The sequence below is a fragment of the Triturus cristatus genome, chromosome 12 (genome assembly GCF_964204655.1).
Source record: "Triturus cristatus chromosome 12, aTriCri1.1, whole genome shotgun sequence".
NCBI classification, from domain to species: Eukaryota; Metazoa; Chordata; class Amphibia; order Caudata; family Salamandridae; genus Triturus; species Triturus cristatus.
Window position 1 is genome coordinate 797,856,606 of NC_140595.1, and position 17,801 is coordinate 797,874,406.

The following is a 17,801-nucleotide window of genomic DNA, read 5'->3' on the forward strand; positions in this document are numbered from 1 at the left end:
TGCCAGGTTGACTTTTCACTTTTACCTGCACTAGAAAACGCAGGCTGCAGTGGCAGTGAACATGTGTTTTGTGAGGGGTCTCTTAGGGTGGCATAATACATGCTGCAGCCCTTAGAAACCCTCTCTGGTCACAATGCCCGTTGTACCACTGGTACCTTTAACAAGGGACTTATATGTGGCCCAGAGGTGTGCCAATTGTGGAAACAAAGGTACAGTTTTGGGAAAGAACAGAGGCACTGGGAACCTGATTAGCAGGAACCCAGTGCACATTCAGTCAAAGTTTCATTCAGAGTCAGGCAAAAAAGTGGGGGGTAACCATGCCAAAAGGAGTACTTTCCTACACAGATCATCATCGAAGATCCGCTGCAGTGTCTCTGGAGATCCTGACCGATTGAGATCCCAGTTGTGCTGAAACCACTGCCTGCAGAGGCACCACTGGAGAGCCCTCATGTGCCAGCATGCATGGTTGGCCAACAGAATACAGGAGGCTATCAGACCCAGCAGGTGCAAGACCTTCAGGACTGGAACCAGAGCTCCATTCTAAAACATTGAAATCACACAGCCTGAATGTTCAGAATCCTCGGAGGAGCATAGGCACGATTCACTGCAGTATCCAGTACATCCCCTATGAACAGGGTGCGCTGTGAGGGCTCTAGGTGGATCTTGGGGTTGATGATCGAAAAGCCCAGGTTGAATAACAAGTGCACGTGATGCAACACCAACCCTGGAGACCTGGCTTTGATCATGCTGGTATTTCACACATTCTGAGATGTGCTGCAACCACCGCGATCACCTTTGTGAAAAAGTAAGACTAAATGAAAGGACCGCAAACTGGTAATGTCTAGACCCCATTATAGCGTGAAGAAACTGCCTATGCGATTTCAGAATGGGGATGTAAAAATACGCATCCTGCAAATCGATTGAAACCATCCAGACTTTTTTTTCCAGTGCAAGAAGCACCTGTGCTACTGTCAGCATTTTAAACTTTTCTTGCTTGAGGAACCATTTCAAAATCCTGGAGGTCTAGCATTGGACGTAAACGGCCGCCTTCTTTGACCATCAGGAAGTACTCGGAATAGCATCCCTGACCCTATTCCTGCTCTGGAACCAACTCTACTGTAACCTTTTGAAGCAGAGATTGAACCTCTTGTTGGAGGAGCAGATCATGATCTTCTGAACAAAACCCTTGGTGGGGATGAAAGTGTGGGGAAAACTCTTGGAAGGTTTGAGCATACCTGCATGTAAGATCTAGGCTGTGATTAAAGGCCGAACGATCTCGCTGTACAAATCCATCAGGGTAGATTACAGATCAGGTGAGAAAATAGACCCTCTCATCCATGTGTGCCACCTCGTGGCAACTGAGGTCCCAATCACAGTTGCAACTGAATCAGCTGTATACAGGCCTGACAAGTAGTCGCCAGTTAGTCACTGAACAACTTTGTAAAGTGCCCCTGAACCTTCTTTCAGGCTACTTCAGAACCACTGTGTGGGCCAATTCCATCAGTGCATGAATGTACCTTCCTAATAAATAGGCTGCATTGGATGACTTCAAAGCCATGCTACCTGGGGGGAAAACCTTTGAAGACTGTTCCATTCTCCTTGATTCTCTGTCTGCTGGAGTGGTTGGAAAAGACCCAGGAGTTAACTTTGAGGAACAGGAAGTTTGCACCACAAACTGTTTAGGTGAAGGGTGAGTGGTAGAGAATGGATCACCTGGCACAGGCTTGTATCACGTCTCAATGGGTCTAGATACTGACCTACATGACATTGGTTTCTGCCAAATCTCCAGTACAGGCTCAGTCAGAGCATTATTAAATGTCAATAAATTCTCTGATGAAGAAGAATGCAGTACCTTCTGTCAACAAATTAGACTTACAGATGACAGAGGCAATTCCAACATCTCAGACCCCTTCCTCCTCACCGAATGATACGTGACCTCAGGCGGTGGAATGCCTTTTGGGGAAAATAACTCCCATCCCGGATAAGTGTCTGGGCCACTTACTACCTCTAGACCATCAAACTCCGAATCAAGTGAGACTATTTCCACCTCTCCTAAATCAGGATTTTTTTTATCTAACAAGTACTGCTCCTCTTCCAGAAGCCTCTGTGCATCTCTTCGAGATCTATGCTTCAACATAGGCATCTGTGTAGCCAGTAGCGGAGTCAGTGACATCCGTAATGGTGCTGGTAACTTCAGTACCTGCACAGTTACTGGAATCGAGAGTTGTGATGCCGCTGCAGATCCATCACCTGTTGGAGAGGGCATGACAAGTACAAGATACGTCTGTCTGACTTCTTCTAAGAGCGATGGAGTCACCTTTATCAGTGCCGGAGAAGGCCAGGATATCCGGATCATCTGCATCAATGGAAGGAACAGCACCTGCTGATGTTGCGCATGGAAACCACCCAAAGATTAGGAAAGCGGACCCATGGGGCCAGCAGGCGCATTAGATAAGTCAATGCCCTACTGAATATGTCATACACAGCATTTAGAAAATTCAAAGATTTGGAACCTGGAGCTGGGAACATAGGATACTCCTGCTCCTGTTGAAAAGGCATAGGTGGAAGCAGAGGGGTTACTGGATCCAACCCTGGTTCCGGTTCAGGATGCCGAGTTGGAGTCATGGACTCTAGGGCGATGCTGGAGACACCTCACCTCGATCTTCACGAGCCTTCAAAAGCGGGGACACTTGCCTCGGAGAGTCATTCCTTGAAGATCGATGCCAGGAGCAATGAAGCCTTGGCCATTAAAAGTTTTGCCTCTCTTTCCTTCAGCGCCTTTGAATTCATCTGCTGACATGACAAACAGGTGTTGATGTTGAGGTCTGAACTAAGGCACCAAAAGACCATCTTCATGAGGATCGGTGATCAACATCTGACTCTCACATTCCCTGCGGGGATTGAACCCAGACTTCCTTGAAGGAGAAATTTTTGTGCAACAATGTTGCGATTTCCTGGAAAACAAATGTGGCATACACCATGGAGGACCTAGAAAAATAAAGGTTATGCGTCGACGGCGTGAAAAAACAGGGAACCGATGTCAACACGTAGATGACGTCCACTTATGGCTCGAATGTCACACGGAGGCGCGGGCAGAGCCATGGGTATTATTACATCCTCGATGTGGGAGAGCTGGAAAGAAAAGTTTCAGTGGAATGCGGACTCATCACGGTATTCAAAAAATGAGGAAACCCACAGGTAGACCCATCAAACACAATGCCGTGGTGGACAAAATACTGGTATTCACATCCTGCTTTATAACAGAATTGATATGCAGCAGTGTTACTACTGTAAAAGACTAATGAATGTACGTGGGACAATTACAAAGTACCTATCAAAGTGCTCTAAAACTTACATCTACTAGCATTAATCAAGTTACTGTATATGTTGTTGGGCAGAGGCAGTTGGTAACAGAACCAAGTTGCCAAGATGGTTATCTCTGCATGTGTAGTTGTACCAGAGTTTAAAACTCACCACTCGTTGCTGCGCCCGCTGTTGCTTCTGCAGAAGGCGTTCGCTCTCCTGCTGCTGAAACTCAAGCACGGCCTTCATGGATATACTCTTGGAATGGCTGTTCCAAAGGGGTGGCGAACTCTGCTGCTGGCTGTGCTGAAGTAACTTCAGGAGCAGCTCCTGCTGTTGGCGAGTCTAGTGGGGGGGGGGGGGAGGGGGGGGAGACGACAAGTGTTAGGGAAGGGTCTCAAAAGAGGCTAAGAAATGGGACAATCTAATAACAAAGAACTATAATTCTGAAAGAGGGGCAAAACATCAAGCTTAATTTATGGCTCATATATGGGAAGGTAAGCAGCAAAATTCAAGTGTGTAAGAAAGCTGGCTTTTTATGTAGAGTACAGAAATGAGGTACACTTCATAGAAGGTCCAGAGACACTTATTGGCTTACTGGGCATAATTTAAGAATCTCAATTGCTCTTTTGTGGTAGTGTCGGCGAGCAGTTTAGGCTTTTGAACAGTAAATAAATGAGACACACTCTAGTAGGAACTCTAGACCAATTTTAGAACAGGAAAATGCTACTTACCCAGTATGCATCTGTTCTTGGCATGTAGAGCTGTAGAATTTCATGCTTTGCATAAGATCGCCATCTAGTGTTGGGTCTGGATGTTTGCACTTTGTTTTTCTTGAAGTTTTCCCTAGTCACGCTGTAGGGGACTCCTCCGTTAGGTGAAAGTGCGCATGGTCATCGGCTCGATCTTCAGATTGTTTTCCGCAGAGGGCAAGAGAATGGAGTAGTAGTAAAGAATAGAGATGTCCATGCGTAAGATTGTGTAGTAAAACGGAGAACTACAGCAGCTACCACCGGGGAGGTGGGTGGGCACATGAGATTCTACAGCTCTACATGCCAAGAACAGATGCAAACTGGGTGAGTAGGATTTACCGTTTGAGACATGTGAGCTGCAGATCAAATACTTTGCATAGACTATACAGCAGTCTCCCCTGAGAGGTGGCTATCCAGTAACTGTTGGAGTTGCCTGAAATAAAGTTCCAAGTACTGCTTGGCCCACATTTGCTTGTTGTCTTGCTAACACATCTACACAATAGTGTTTGGTGAATGTGTGTGGTGGGGACCATGTTGCAGCTTTGCAGATATCAGCAATAGGGATATCCCCCAAGAAAGCCATAGGCGCTCCTAATTTGCGAGTGGAATGTGCTCTAGGAGTTACTGCGAGTCCTTTTGGCTTAGTGGTAACAAATCTGAATACACTTGACAATCCACCTAGCAATTCCTGATATGGAGAAAGGATTGCCTTTGTGAGGTGGTGTAGGAAAGTGGGTTTTTGTTGCAGTACCCCCCCTCCCCCCACTTTTTGCCAGACAACTGATGCACTTTTTCTTTGTGTGTCCTGGGTCCCTGCCAATCAGGTTCCCAGGGCCTGTGTTCTTTCCCCAAAACTAACCCAATTGGCATCTCTGGCCACAGGTCAGTCTTTGGTAAATGGTACCACAAGTACCCAGGGCACTGTGACCAAAGAAGACCTCTAAGGGCTGCAGCACTTATTGTGCATATACACACACACATACACTTTGCAGACTCGTGTTTTGGTGCAGAACAAAGTAAAGAGTCGACATGTAAACATCCCTGAGTGCCATGCCTACAACCCACTGCCCTGACATAGATCAGTCACCCCTCTAGCTGGGTGCCCTATGCCAGTGGTGAGGGTACAGGGGCATGAGCCCTGTACCCCTATAGTTTCTTAGTCCATTCTTAGACATTGTAAGTGCAGTGCTGCCATTAAGAGTATATAGTGCTGGGAGTTTGCCACAGCACCATAATGGCTTCATTGAAAACTGAGAAGTTTAGTATCAAACGTATCAGCACATTAAACCCACACTGATGCCAGCGTGGGATTTAATGAAAAATGCACACAGAGGGCATCTCAGAGATGCCCCCTGAAAACAAACCCACCACTAGTGTCCAGGCTGAGTGGATGCTTTCAGCTGCCATCACCAGACATGTTTCTGGACCCCTGGGTCGAGAGCCTGCTGCTCTCTGGGGCCTGAAACAATGCACATCCTGGGACGAGGTGCCAAGCCTCCTCCCCCAGGATGGGCTGGGTTCACGAAGAGGAAGCTTAAAAGCATACCGCCTTTGTGAGCCTCCCCAAACCATTTGCTGCTTTCAGCAACTGGTCCCCACTGGTTCTACCCCCCACTTTGGGCGGGAGAACCAGCAGGAATAACACGTGAGGAAAAGAGGTGTGCCCACCTCTGCCAACTCCATCCCTAAGGTGGGGGAGGCGAGGTGAAGCACCACACTGAGTCCCCGCCATCTTGAGGATGGGGGGACCCAACCAACCAACCAGTGACAGGCTCCTGCCCCCCTCCCACTGGAGGGTGGCACGATAGGGGGTGTACCCACCCCAGGGAAGGGATCCATTGGTCCCTGCCCTTTACCTACCTGTAACGCACCTAAATGTAGTTAGGGGGCACTTGAACCTTGCTTCCTCTGATCCAGCAACGACAAGAAGAGAAGAAGGACCGAACAGCTGTGCAGCCAGCTAACAAGATTAAGACGCCCACTGACTTGGCCCCAGCCCTACGAGCCTGTCTCCCCTCGAACCTGCTCCTGTGAAATCCCGGTGCGTCCTGCAGCCAGCAACCTCGAAAACCCTGGAGGACCTGCCTGCCTTCACATCCAAAGACTGCTTCTCCCGTGAACACTGGATTTGTTCAACTGCACCCTCTGGCAGCAGCCGGAGACCATGAATCCAGCCCACTCTGCACCCGCCGAACCCGGCTCTATCTCGAGTGGAAAAACACCATGAGGAGGTCACCCCGGCGATCCTGACCCAAGATCCGGCGACCCCTGGCCTGCCTCAAGCCTCCAGCTGACACCTTCATCCTAAATCCAGAAGGACTCCCTGACCGCGACCCGGAGCTAGTAAGAAGATCTGACCCCACATGGCGCCCCTGCATCCGACACTAACTCGGGCACCTGCCTTACATCTGTAAGTGCTTCCTGTTGAGGTTTAATTTTTGTAACCGGAGCATCGTGCCAGAATGAATCCTGCCCAGCACGTTTATCCAAGAAGATACCACCATTTTGTGCAATACCTCTACTCACCAATGCTCACAAATGCAGCGGATCGCGGATTTTTCGGCTAGTCCGTGTTCCCTGCGGAACTGCGGAAATTTCGCAAATTCCGAAAGCGGGAAATTCCCATCCTTACCCACAAGTCATTTGTCTCCCTGCCTGCAGTGCTTTTGCAAATCGGAGGTTCTCCATTGAAAACAGCAGGGCACCGACCTCGAAACACCACCCTGCACACCCGGCTGCCCTAGTGCATCTTTTGTGCTACTTTGTTTCCTCATTTGCCCTGACCTATACCCTAGGAGCTTTGCTCCCACAACCCAGTGGCCTGCTTGCCAGCAGCCACCAACCGGAGGCCCCCTATCCACCATTGGATAACATTGGACAACAACACTCTGCACCCGGACGCCCTAGTGCCGCTGAGGGTGCAACAAGAGTGCATCACTGACCCTGGGGGACCCCTGAGTCTAACCCCAGAACCTTTACTCCCACAGTCGATAAGTTACATGTGAACCGATAACTTGTTTTTCCTCCATAGGATAACATTGACAATTATCTTCTAAAAAGTTGGAATTTTGAAATTTACAAATATTCTTTAAAAATCGCATGAATAACCAAAACGTATTTACTTACCTGTTTTCAGGAAATGTCAAGCACCGAGTTAGAAAAGTAACGTAAAAAGTAACTTGCCTATCATTTACTGAAAAAGCCTATTCATTTCAATGTACTTTTTTGCTAAGTGTTGCAACCAACTGCATCCCCTTTAACTCTAAGTACAATTTCAATTGCATTTTCAAACTGTTCTATATTCAGCAACTTATTACTGAAAAGTGTTGAATGCTTACTGTGAGAAAGTGCCATCTTTCTTACATGGTATGCCCCCACGTTTTGCTAAATTGCTGAATGTACTTTGATTAAGTGTACCCTGGACTCCTGCCAATCAGGTGCCCAGGGCCTATGTTCCTTCCTTAAAACACACAAACTCCAAATTGGCAAACCCTAGCCACATGTCAGCCCCTGGTAAATGGTACCCTAGGTACCCAGGGCCTTGTGGCCAGGGAAGGCCTCTAGGGGCTGCAGCACTCGTTGTGCCACCCTTAGAGGCCCTGTACCCTTACACACACACTGCCTTTGCAGGCTGAGTGTCTGGGTGCAGGACAAAGCAAAGAGTCGACATGGCACACATCTCTGTGTGCCATACCCATCACCTACACTGCCAAGGCATATATCAGTCACCCCTCTAGCTGGGTGCCTTACGCCTATGGTGTGGGCACAGGAGCAGGAGCCCTGTGCCCCTACAGTACCCGGGTCCATTCCTGGGCACTGTAAGTGCAGTGCTGCCATTTAAGAGTACATGGGGCTGAGAGCTCGTCAAACACGAGCTCCACAGCACCATAATGGCAACACTGAAGACTGGGAAGTTTGGTATCAAACTTCTCAGCACATTAAACCCACACTGATGCCAGTGTGGGATTTAATGTACTAAGCACCCCAGAGGGCATCTTAGAGATGCCCCCTTACAGCTGACCTACAATCCACGTCTGCTCTGAGGCTGCCCAGGCTGCCACACAGCAGACACGTTGCTGGACCCCTGGGTGGGAGAGCCCCTGCTCTCCCGGGCCTGCAACAATGCACATCCTGGGTGAGGTGAGAAATCTCCTCCCCCAGGATGAGCAAAAGGGAAGCTTCAAAGGCATGCCGCCATTTGGAGTTTCCCCAGGCCACTGCAACCCCCCACTCTGGCGGGAAGCTTGGCCGGAAGAACAAGTTACTTACCTTCGTTAACGATGTATGCGTAAGAAACATTAGTTAGTTAGATTCCTCACCTTAGAATATCCCCAGGCGTCAGACTGGATCCGGAAGATTTTTCGTCAGCAATACCCCTTGCGCGTTGCTAGGCGTCGTCTGCGGCTCCGCGTCCGTCGTTGGCGTCGTGCGCCAGAATGACGTCAGAGTACTTAGACGCCGCCCTCGCGCGCTGACGTCAGTTCTTGTACATAGCTTTCCGCGCCAGGAACGCAGAGCCATGCAAGAGACCGACACTGGTGCCAAAAAATCTAGGGCCCTGAAAAGGACCGCCTTAACCGTAGATGTCGGTTCGCAGAACGGGGAGGATGGGTGGGTCGGTGAGGAATCTAACTAACTAATGTTTCTTACAGATACATCGTTACCGAAGGTAAGTAACTTGTTCATCTGAAAGAAACACGTTAGTTAGATTCCTCACCTTAGAATAGATACCCAAGCAATACCAACCCCGGTGGTGGGTCTGCGAACCAAGATCACACCAGAAAGTCCTGGAGGACAGAACGGCCAAAGAAGCCATCCCTCCGGACTTTGCTGTCTAGGCAATAGCGCCTGGCAAACGTGTGCAGCGAAGCCCACGTCGCCGCCTGACAGATGTCCTGCAAAGGGACTCCCCGTCCCAAAGCAGTAGTAGCCGCCGTGGCCCGAGTAGAATGGGCTCGCAGCTCAACAGGAGGGTCCTTTTTTGCCAAGGAATAACAGATTTTTATACACAAAAGGTACATAACCCAATTGGTAAGGATGACCCTCTAGGGCCCTGTACAGTGTACCTTAGGTACCCAGGGCATGGGTGTACCCTAGGCCTACCAGGGGCTGCAGCATGTATTATGCCACCCCTGGCTGGCCTCCCATCATGACACAACTGGCTGATCACTCAGCTGGGGCAAGGTCGTGTAATCACCCCTTGCTTAGGTATAGTATTCCTATACCTGCCTTATATAGACACATGGGTAACCTTTCAGTCACTCCTATGGCAGGCCTTAACAATCCTGAAGGCAGAGTGCTTGGTAACATGTGAGATGGTGCTCTAGCACGAGCTGAGCCTGTCTGCAGCTTTCGGAACCATGTCCTTATAGCTGTTCTATGATAACGCCTACCATATACTCTTAAAGTGCCTTATAATCTTAGACGGTTATGGTAACTATGGTTTGGCTTTATCGAAACATGTCGTGTAAGGTGTCTACCACTTTGGAATAATACCCCCACACCATTTCTGGCGATGAGGATAGTATTCCTCCCTTCTAGAGGGAGAAGACATGTTGAAGACCTACTACCCGGTTAAAGTTAACCAGAGCCCTAGCATCACAAAATGGATGCTGCTGCCACAGACACAAGTCTGACTGCTGGGAGTCCTTCCAGCGAGGTAGGCTTGGACAATAGGTTTCCTGCCTTGGGAGGTGCTAGCACCACCCTAGACAGGACTTAGTGTATTGGGGCAGGGAGGGATGAAAGAAACGAGACACTGCCTGGGGAACACAAGGTGACCCATGCATAGTCCGGTTCAAACCGGTGCTGGGGCACTCCAGCCCCAGTCCTGGCGCGAAACTGGACAAAGGGAAGGGGGTGTAACCACCCCCCTCCCTGGTCCCACCCATAGGAGGGACCTAGCAGGTAACCCAGCCCCCCAGATTAGTATAAGAGTGGGAGCTGAGTCCCTAGGACTTTGGATTATCCTGAAAACTGCAACTTGAACAGAAACTCGGGACCTTCGACATTCGACTACGGAAGAAGACTGAAGAATCTCCCTTGTGGCCAAGGAGTGGCCACCCTGTGCAAACAGGCACCAACAAGCGACCTGCTGTTTGTTTTGCCCCAAGTTCTACGAGGAACCGACTGCAGAGCCCGACCAGCGCCTTGACTTCCAGACTTCTCCGACCCTGATCCACATACACAGCAAAGCTGAGATCCGTGGAGGCGACAAGAGACGTGGGACCGTCTACCTGGGAATATTGGCTACTAGCTTCCAGCGCAGCTTCTGAGGCATCCTCGAAGTTGTGCTCTGGGGATTGAGAAGCCCCAACCCCGAGCACCATCTGCACCAAAGATCAGCCCTCCACACTCCACGAGTTCTGCGTTGGGGCCCTTCTGCATGTTCCTGCTCGACGCGTCTGTCCGGTTGCTTGCCCGTTGGCTAGTAACCTCTGTGACGATGAACCCTTGACTTTCCACTGCTGGTTTGGCTCCTCCAGACTGGCCCTTGCTTCCCTGTGAAAGAGAAGCACCTCAGGCCTTCCTGGTCTGCAACAGAAGCGAATCCTTCATCCTGTGTGGGTTGCGCTTGCCAAGGCTTGTTGGGTCCAAACTCGACACCGACGCCGCCAACAGCAAGAGCCCTCGTGGCACAGCTCGCCTCCTGGTTCTGGTCGTCCTCGACGCCTCCTGGTACCCGTGGCTGCTGCGACAAGCTTCACCTCTTCACCTGCAACTTCACGACATCGCCTGGTTCCTTCCCGGCTCCTGGCTGGTGACCTAGACTCTGTCCCCTCTGCTTGCAGGTACCCTCCTTCTTGATTCCAACCTTGGAATCCACCGGACACTCTTCACTGACTGCCTGTCAGCACCTTTTCTTCAGGCATCCATAGGAGTCGACGACGAAACCCGACGCAAGTTCACACCTATGCACCCACAGCCCGTGGGCTAGGTAAACTGAGTACTCCGGTGCTCACAAGGGTATTGACTAGCCTAGGGTCTAGTTTCCAAGTCTCTAACTCCTAGCTCCTTCCGAAGTGTTCTAAAACTCTTTATTTCTAAACATCACCATTTCTATCGACTTTTACGCATGAGTGTTTCCACTCTGCACCTGAATCCCGTGGGCCTCCCACTGCCTAGTAACTGGTAGTATAGTGTAGCCCCAGCGATTCCCTAGGCCTAGGCCTAGGCCTAACCTGTGTTCGTGACAGTGGTCCTTATACCACTTACTTAGTATATGGTTTGCATAGCCCCTAGGGCCTAACTGTATTACTTACCTGTGCGACTTATGTATGCTTAAATAAGACTGTGTTGTACTTACCTCGAATCTCAAAGAGTGCTGAGGGTATTTTGACTAGAATAAATACATCCTACTTTTATATACATCTGTTGTGGTGTCCTTTCATTTGATATTCAAGGGATTGCAAATGGTATAACAGCTGGCTTCACATGCCATACAGAGTTTAGCCTAAGACTGCTCTTGTCCATGCTACCACTAGGATAGCTGGTCTATAAGGTTGACTTTACACCCAATCACCATAAGGGTAGTTTGGACTGATACAAGGTGTACACTAGAATTAGTGACATCATATATCAGGCCAACTTCTCACACTTGTGAAGCCTGTTGAGCCATAACGTGTTGTCAAGCCCGGCGATAACAGATAGTCTTTTTAGATCGAAAAGAGGCACAGGCTTGGCAATACCTTTCTTCGTGCTCTGGCGAGAGGCAAAGGTTGCAGACTTTGTGGTGGTCACTGTGTGGAAATTTAGCTCCACACTGGGAGCATTTTTTAAATAAGATTCCTTTCCATTAGCCGTAGGCCCGAATGGCGCCAATAGGCCCAGCGGCCGGCGTCGACGACAGGAATCGAGGAGTTTGGGGTTAGTGGGTCGAAGTCACACGAACGAAAACAATACTGTCGAGTAGTGATGGTTTGCGCGTCGAAATGGTTTGGAAACACGGTACCGAACCGGAACGCCGAAAGTTACATCCGAATCAGATGGCAGAAAAAAACAATCTAAAGATGCAGTCGATGCCCATGCGCACTATCGTCCAAGGGAGGAGTCACCTATCTCGAGATTACAAAGACTTCTTCCAAGACAACAACAACCTGCAATCATCCAAGCCCAACACCAGATGGCGATCTATGCACAAGTATGTATTCTGCAGCGCATATGCCTCGAACATAGTGTTATCAGTTTTAGGGTAATTATTCGGTAGTGGGAGTTGAGATCCCGGGGGTAAGGGGCCCCCAGGGTCAGGTATGTACTCTCTTTAAAGCCTCAGCTGCACTAGGGCGGCTGGGTGTAGAGTGCTGAGGCCCACTGTTATCCAATGGGGGATAGGGGAGCTCTGGTTGGTGGCTGCTGACTAGCAGGCCACTTGGTTGTGGGAGTAAAGCTCCTGGACTTTAGCTCAGGGCAAATGGGGAAACAAAGTAGCACCAAAGGTGCGCTCTCAGCGGCACTAGGGCAGCCAGGTGCAGGGTGCTGTTTCGAGATCGGGCGCCCTGTTTGCAATGGGGAAACTCCGGTTTGCAAAGGCACTGCAGGCTCAGGGACGAAGGTCTTCTGGGTGTGACCACCACTTTGAGAGGTAAGTTAGCATGTTGGGGGTTGGTTAGACACCTTCGTTTAGGCAACCCACCGCCTTGGGGCGTCAGGTGCAGGGATACCTTTTAGGGTCGGATCTTCTTACCAGCTCCTGGTCGCGGTGTGGGGGACCTTCCGGATTTGGGCTGCAGGCGTTGGCTGGAGGTTTAAGGCAGGTCAGGAGTCACCGGATTTTGAGTCAGGATCACCAGGGAGACCTCCTCGTGGTGTTTGCCCACTCGAGCTTGTGACATGGACAGCGGGTGCACAGTGGTGCGGATTCACGGTGTCCGGCCAGAGGTTGCAGATAAACAAATCCGGTGTTCAAGGTAGACACAGTACTTGTGGTTGAAGGCAGGCAGGCCCTCCAGGATTTTCAAGGCTCCTGGCTGCAGGACACACCGGGATTTCGCAGGAGCAGGTTCGAGGTTGAGACAGGCTGGTAGGGCTGGGGCCAAGTCAGTGGGAGTCTCTCTGTTAGCTTTGGCACAGCTGTTCGGTCCTTTTTTTCTTGTAGTTTCTTCTGGTCTGAGGAAGTAAGGTTCAAGGGTGCCCCTAAATATTAGATTTAGAGGCGTTACAGGTAGGTAAAATGTTAGGACCAATGGGTCATTTCCCTGAGGTGGGTATACCCCCTATTATGCCACCCTCCTGTGGGAGCATCACCTCGCCTCCCCCACCTGAGGGGTGGAATTGGCAGAGGTGGGCACACCTCTCTTCCTCACTTGTTTCTTTCGCCGGTTCTCCCGCTCAAAAAGGAGGCCAGAACCAGTGGGGACCAGTTGCTGAAAGCAGCAAGTGGCCTGGGTAAGTTCACAAAGGCGGCAAGCTATTGAAGCTTCCCCTTCGTGGACCCTGCCCATTCTGGGGGAGGAGGCTTGGCACCTCGTCCCCGGATGTGCATGGTTTCAGGCCCCCAAGAGCAGCAGGCTCTCAAACCCAGGGATCCAGAAACAGGTCTGGTGGTTGCAGCTGAAAGCAGCCACTCAGCCTGGACACTAGTGGTAGGTTAGTTTTCAGGGGGCATCTCTAAAATGCCCTCTGTGTGCATTTTTAATTAAATCCCACACTGGCATCAGTGTGGGTTTAATGTGCCGAGAAGTTTGATACCAAACTTCTCAGTTTTCAGTGTAGCCATTATGGTGCTGTGGAGTTCGTAATGACAAACTCCCAGCACTATATACTCTTAATGGCAGCACTGCACTTACAATGTCTAAGAATGGACTAAGAAACTATGGGGGTACAGGGCTCAAGCACCTGTACCCTCACTACTGTTACAGTGCACCTAGCTAGAGGGGTGACTGATCTATGCCAGGGCAGTGGGTTGCAGGCATGGCACACAGGGATGTGTGCCATGTCAACTCTTCACTTTGTTCTGCACCAAAACACACAGTCTGCAAAGGCAGTGTGTGAGCGTGAAGGTACAGGACCTCCAAGGGTGGCACAATAGGTGCTGCAGCCCTTAAGAGGGCTTCTCTGGTTATAGTACCCTGGGTACACTGAAAACTGAGAAGTTTGGTGAGAATTTTAACAAAGACCTCTGTTGTATCTAAAGGTTCCACTAGGATTCGAATTATAAGCAATTAGTGCAAACCTATGTATTTCCACATTGGATTATAGCTCCCTACTTGTCATAAGACACCTTGCGTCCCCTAGATCACCACTAAATGCATAAAGTAGACTAGTCAGAGCCCCTAGAAAAATTGGCCACATCTTACCCTTTTTGGTTTCTTTGAAATTACTTCCCATTAAGTCAAGGAGAATCTTGAAGCTTGTATGCATTAAGCATACAGTACTATACAGAGGAAGTTCTATCACAGACAAATCGCAGGAATTCAGGAGGCCAATTCCACATACAGGGCCACATGTTTGTTTACACACTAGCCTTGAGGAGGAGAAATCACTTGAGTAACCTTCTTGAATTGTGCTTGAAATCTCTCTTACAAAGCCAACCTCTGCCTGAGCACTCACACTCACACCAACGGACCCTCAGAGCTAATAGAAAACCTCCACTTCAAGACACAGGCTCCATCCGAGGCACCCTCCTCTACAGACACCCCTCCCTCCCCCCCGGACCCAGCACACCTTTCTCCAACTCAATCACCGACATTACCATCCCGCACTCCATCACCTCCACCGAATAGACCTTGCTGGGAGACCTCAACTTCCACCTCGACAACCACCAAGACTCCAACACCAACTCCATCCTGGACAACCTCCACATCATTGGACTCAAACAGATCGTACCAGAACCAACGCACTCAGCAGGACACACCCTCGACCCCATCTTCACAGCAGGAAACTCGACCACCTTCAGCCACAACTCCGAACTCCCATGGACGGACCACCGCTGCGTCCACTTCACCTCAAAAACAAACATGTCCCGCAGACGCCCACTCCAGCAGGAATTGGAACAAGATCTCCAAAGATCAGCTCACCGCAACCCTCAGCGGCTCCGCTACCACCGCCACTGACTACAACCCTACCACTGCCGCCCGCACCCTACACAAATGCATCACCAACTGCGCCATCACCATTGCCCCCCTTCAAGAAATCCTCCAACTCACACACCAAGGAAGCCAGCTGGTTCGCCACAGAACTCTGGGAATCAAGGCGAACCTGCAGACGCCTTGAAAAGCTATGGAGAAACTCCAAAACCCCAGCAAACAACAACAAACCAGCCCCCACCGCACACCACAAACTCAGACACTCAAGGAAGAAAGCACTCCAGAACAGAATCTCCACCCACGCACACAACAGCAAAGAACTCTTCGGCATCAAAGAATTCGCCCAACCCAACAGTGAGTCTACCAACATTCCACCCTACAAGGACTTCTGCGACTGACTCAGCATGTTTTTCCATCACAAAATCAAGACCATCTATGACATCTCCGACGACAACAACTCCCACGAGGAACCCACTCCTACTGCTCCCCTCACCACACAACTGACATTGGACAGCTGGACCGCCCTCAGCATCGAAGACACCCTCATGACTGTGGACCATCCACTCCGGGGCCCCCATGATCCCCTGTCACCACCACATATACAACAGAGCCGCAGACATCGCCCCTGAGCTGCAAAGAATCATCAACCACTCCTTCGAAACCACCTTATTCCCTAAAGACTGGAAACACGCCAAGATAAACCCTCTCCTGAAAAAACCCTCTGCAGACCCCACCGACCTCAAGAACTTCAGACCGATCTCCTTGCGTCCGTACCCGGCGAAAGTCCTGGAAAAAGCTGTCAACAGCCAACTCGCCTCCTTCATTGTCAAAAACAATATCCTCAACTCCTCCCAATCAGGATTCAGAAAGAACCACAGCACCGAAACCGCCCTTATCGCCGTGACAGAGGACATCCGCTTCCTCCTCGACAGAGGAGAGACTGTGGCCCTCATCCTCCTGGACCTCTCCGCAGCCTTCAACACAGTCTCACACCGCACCCTAGCCCTCAGACTCCATAACGCAGGAATTCGGAACAAAGCCCTCGACGGGATCAGCTCTTTTCTCTCTGGCCGAATGCAGCGAGTCGGACTCCCTCCCTTCCTCTCGGATCCCACAACAACCATCTGCGGAGTCCCCCAAGAATCCTCCTTCAGCCCCACCCTGTTCAACGTCTACATGGCCCCTCTCATGTCCATCGTTACATCACACAGACTCAACATCGTATCTTATGCCGACAACACCCAACTCATCCTCTCCCTATCCAAAGAACCAAACATCTCCAAACACAACTTTCAAGAAGGAATTGAAGCAGGCGCCAGATGGATGAAGAACAGCTGCCTACAACTCAACACAGACATAACCGAAGCAGTCCTCATAGACCCTCACCCAAATGCCTGGAACACCTGGCCCCCTGCCTTGGAAGCCCACCCCCACCCATGCAACCTGGGAATCACTCCGAACTCACGATGGACAGCCAAATCAACGCTGACACCTCATCCTGTTTTCACACCCTCCGCTGTGAGAAAGTGGCTCTGTATATACTGTTCCTTAGTAGGTACAGGGTGTACAGAGTACACAGTCCCCCAGGGTTTGACAGAGGTTAAAGTTAGGTATAACCTTACTCTCTAAAGTGGTAGCTTGGTCGAGCAGTAAGGCAGTACCAGGCAGTACCAGAGGACAGTGTAAAGCATTTGTTGTACACACTCAGTCAGCAAATGGTTTCACACACTCAATAACTGAACTCTAGGCCAATGGTTTATATATAAAAAATATATGCTTGTTTTATTTTAGAACCAACACTTGGAGTTAAAATATACTTTCTCAACAGTAGATGTTTCATATAAATACTTTTGCAATATGCAATAGACTTTAGTAAACAGTTACAAGTGGTTGCAGTAGGCAACTATTTTAAACACAACAATACATTGAGCTCAATGGTAAATTCAAGTTATTTGCAACAGATTACTTTTTAGATTACTTTTGGCATTCCAGGACTGGATCCTAGATTCAGTCCTGGGTCAGTTCTCAGAATCAAGTGATGAAAGTCGACTTAAGTACTGTAATGATTTTTAATGAATATGCTACTTACCAGTAAGCATCTGTTCTTGGCATGTAGGGCTGCTGACATTCATATCTGTGCATAGATCGCCGCCTAGTGTTGGGTCCGGATGATTGCACATTGTTGTCCTGGAAGAGTCTTCGAAGTATCACGAGATAGGTGGCTCCTCCCCTGGACTACAGTGCGTATGGGCATCCTCTCCATCCTCAGATTGTTTTTCGCCATTGTGGCAGTGATGGAGTAGATACCGTAAGTGATGACCATGCTATACAGTAATTCTGAGTGCTGCAGTCGCTACAGGCGCCGGGGAGGAGGGTGGGCGATATGTCAGCAGCCCTACATGCCAAGAACAGATGCATACTGGTAAGTAGCATATTCAGTTCGAGGCATGTGGGCTGCTGAATTCATATCTGTGCATAGATTATATAGCAGTCCCTCCATTAGCGGCGGCTGCCCGTGCCAGCTTCAGCAGTCCGAAAAAGGATCTTGAGAACAGCCTGTCCTACAGCTGCCTGCTGTTTGGAATGTACATCTACACAGTAGTGTTTTGTAAATGTATGTATAGTGGACCATGTGGCTGCTCTACATATTTCCTCTAAAGGAATATTCCCTAGGAAAGCCAAGGACGCCCCTAACTTTCGTGTAGAGTGGGCTCTGGGAGGA

At 49.7% G+C, this 17,801-nt stretch overlaps 1 protein-coding gene across 3 annotated transcripts in view; it reads right to left on the reverse strand.

Moving 5' to 3' along the window:
- GIGYF1 (GRB10 interacting GYF protein 1) overlaps positions 1 to 17,801 on the reverse strand; it is a 1,351,771-nt gene that overhangs the window by 261,892 nt on the left and 1,072,078 nt on the right. For all 3 annotated transcript variants that reach the window (XM_085637593.1, XM_085637592.1, XM_085637591.1), the window contains one exon: positions 3,475 to 3,648. In XM_085637593.1, coding sequence (XP_085493719.1) covers positions 3,475 to 3,648 — 174 coding nt within the window. The remainder of the gene's footprint in view (positions 1 to 3,474; positions 3,649 to 17,801) is intronic.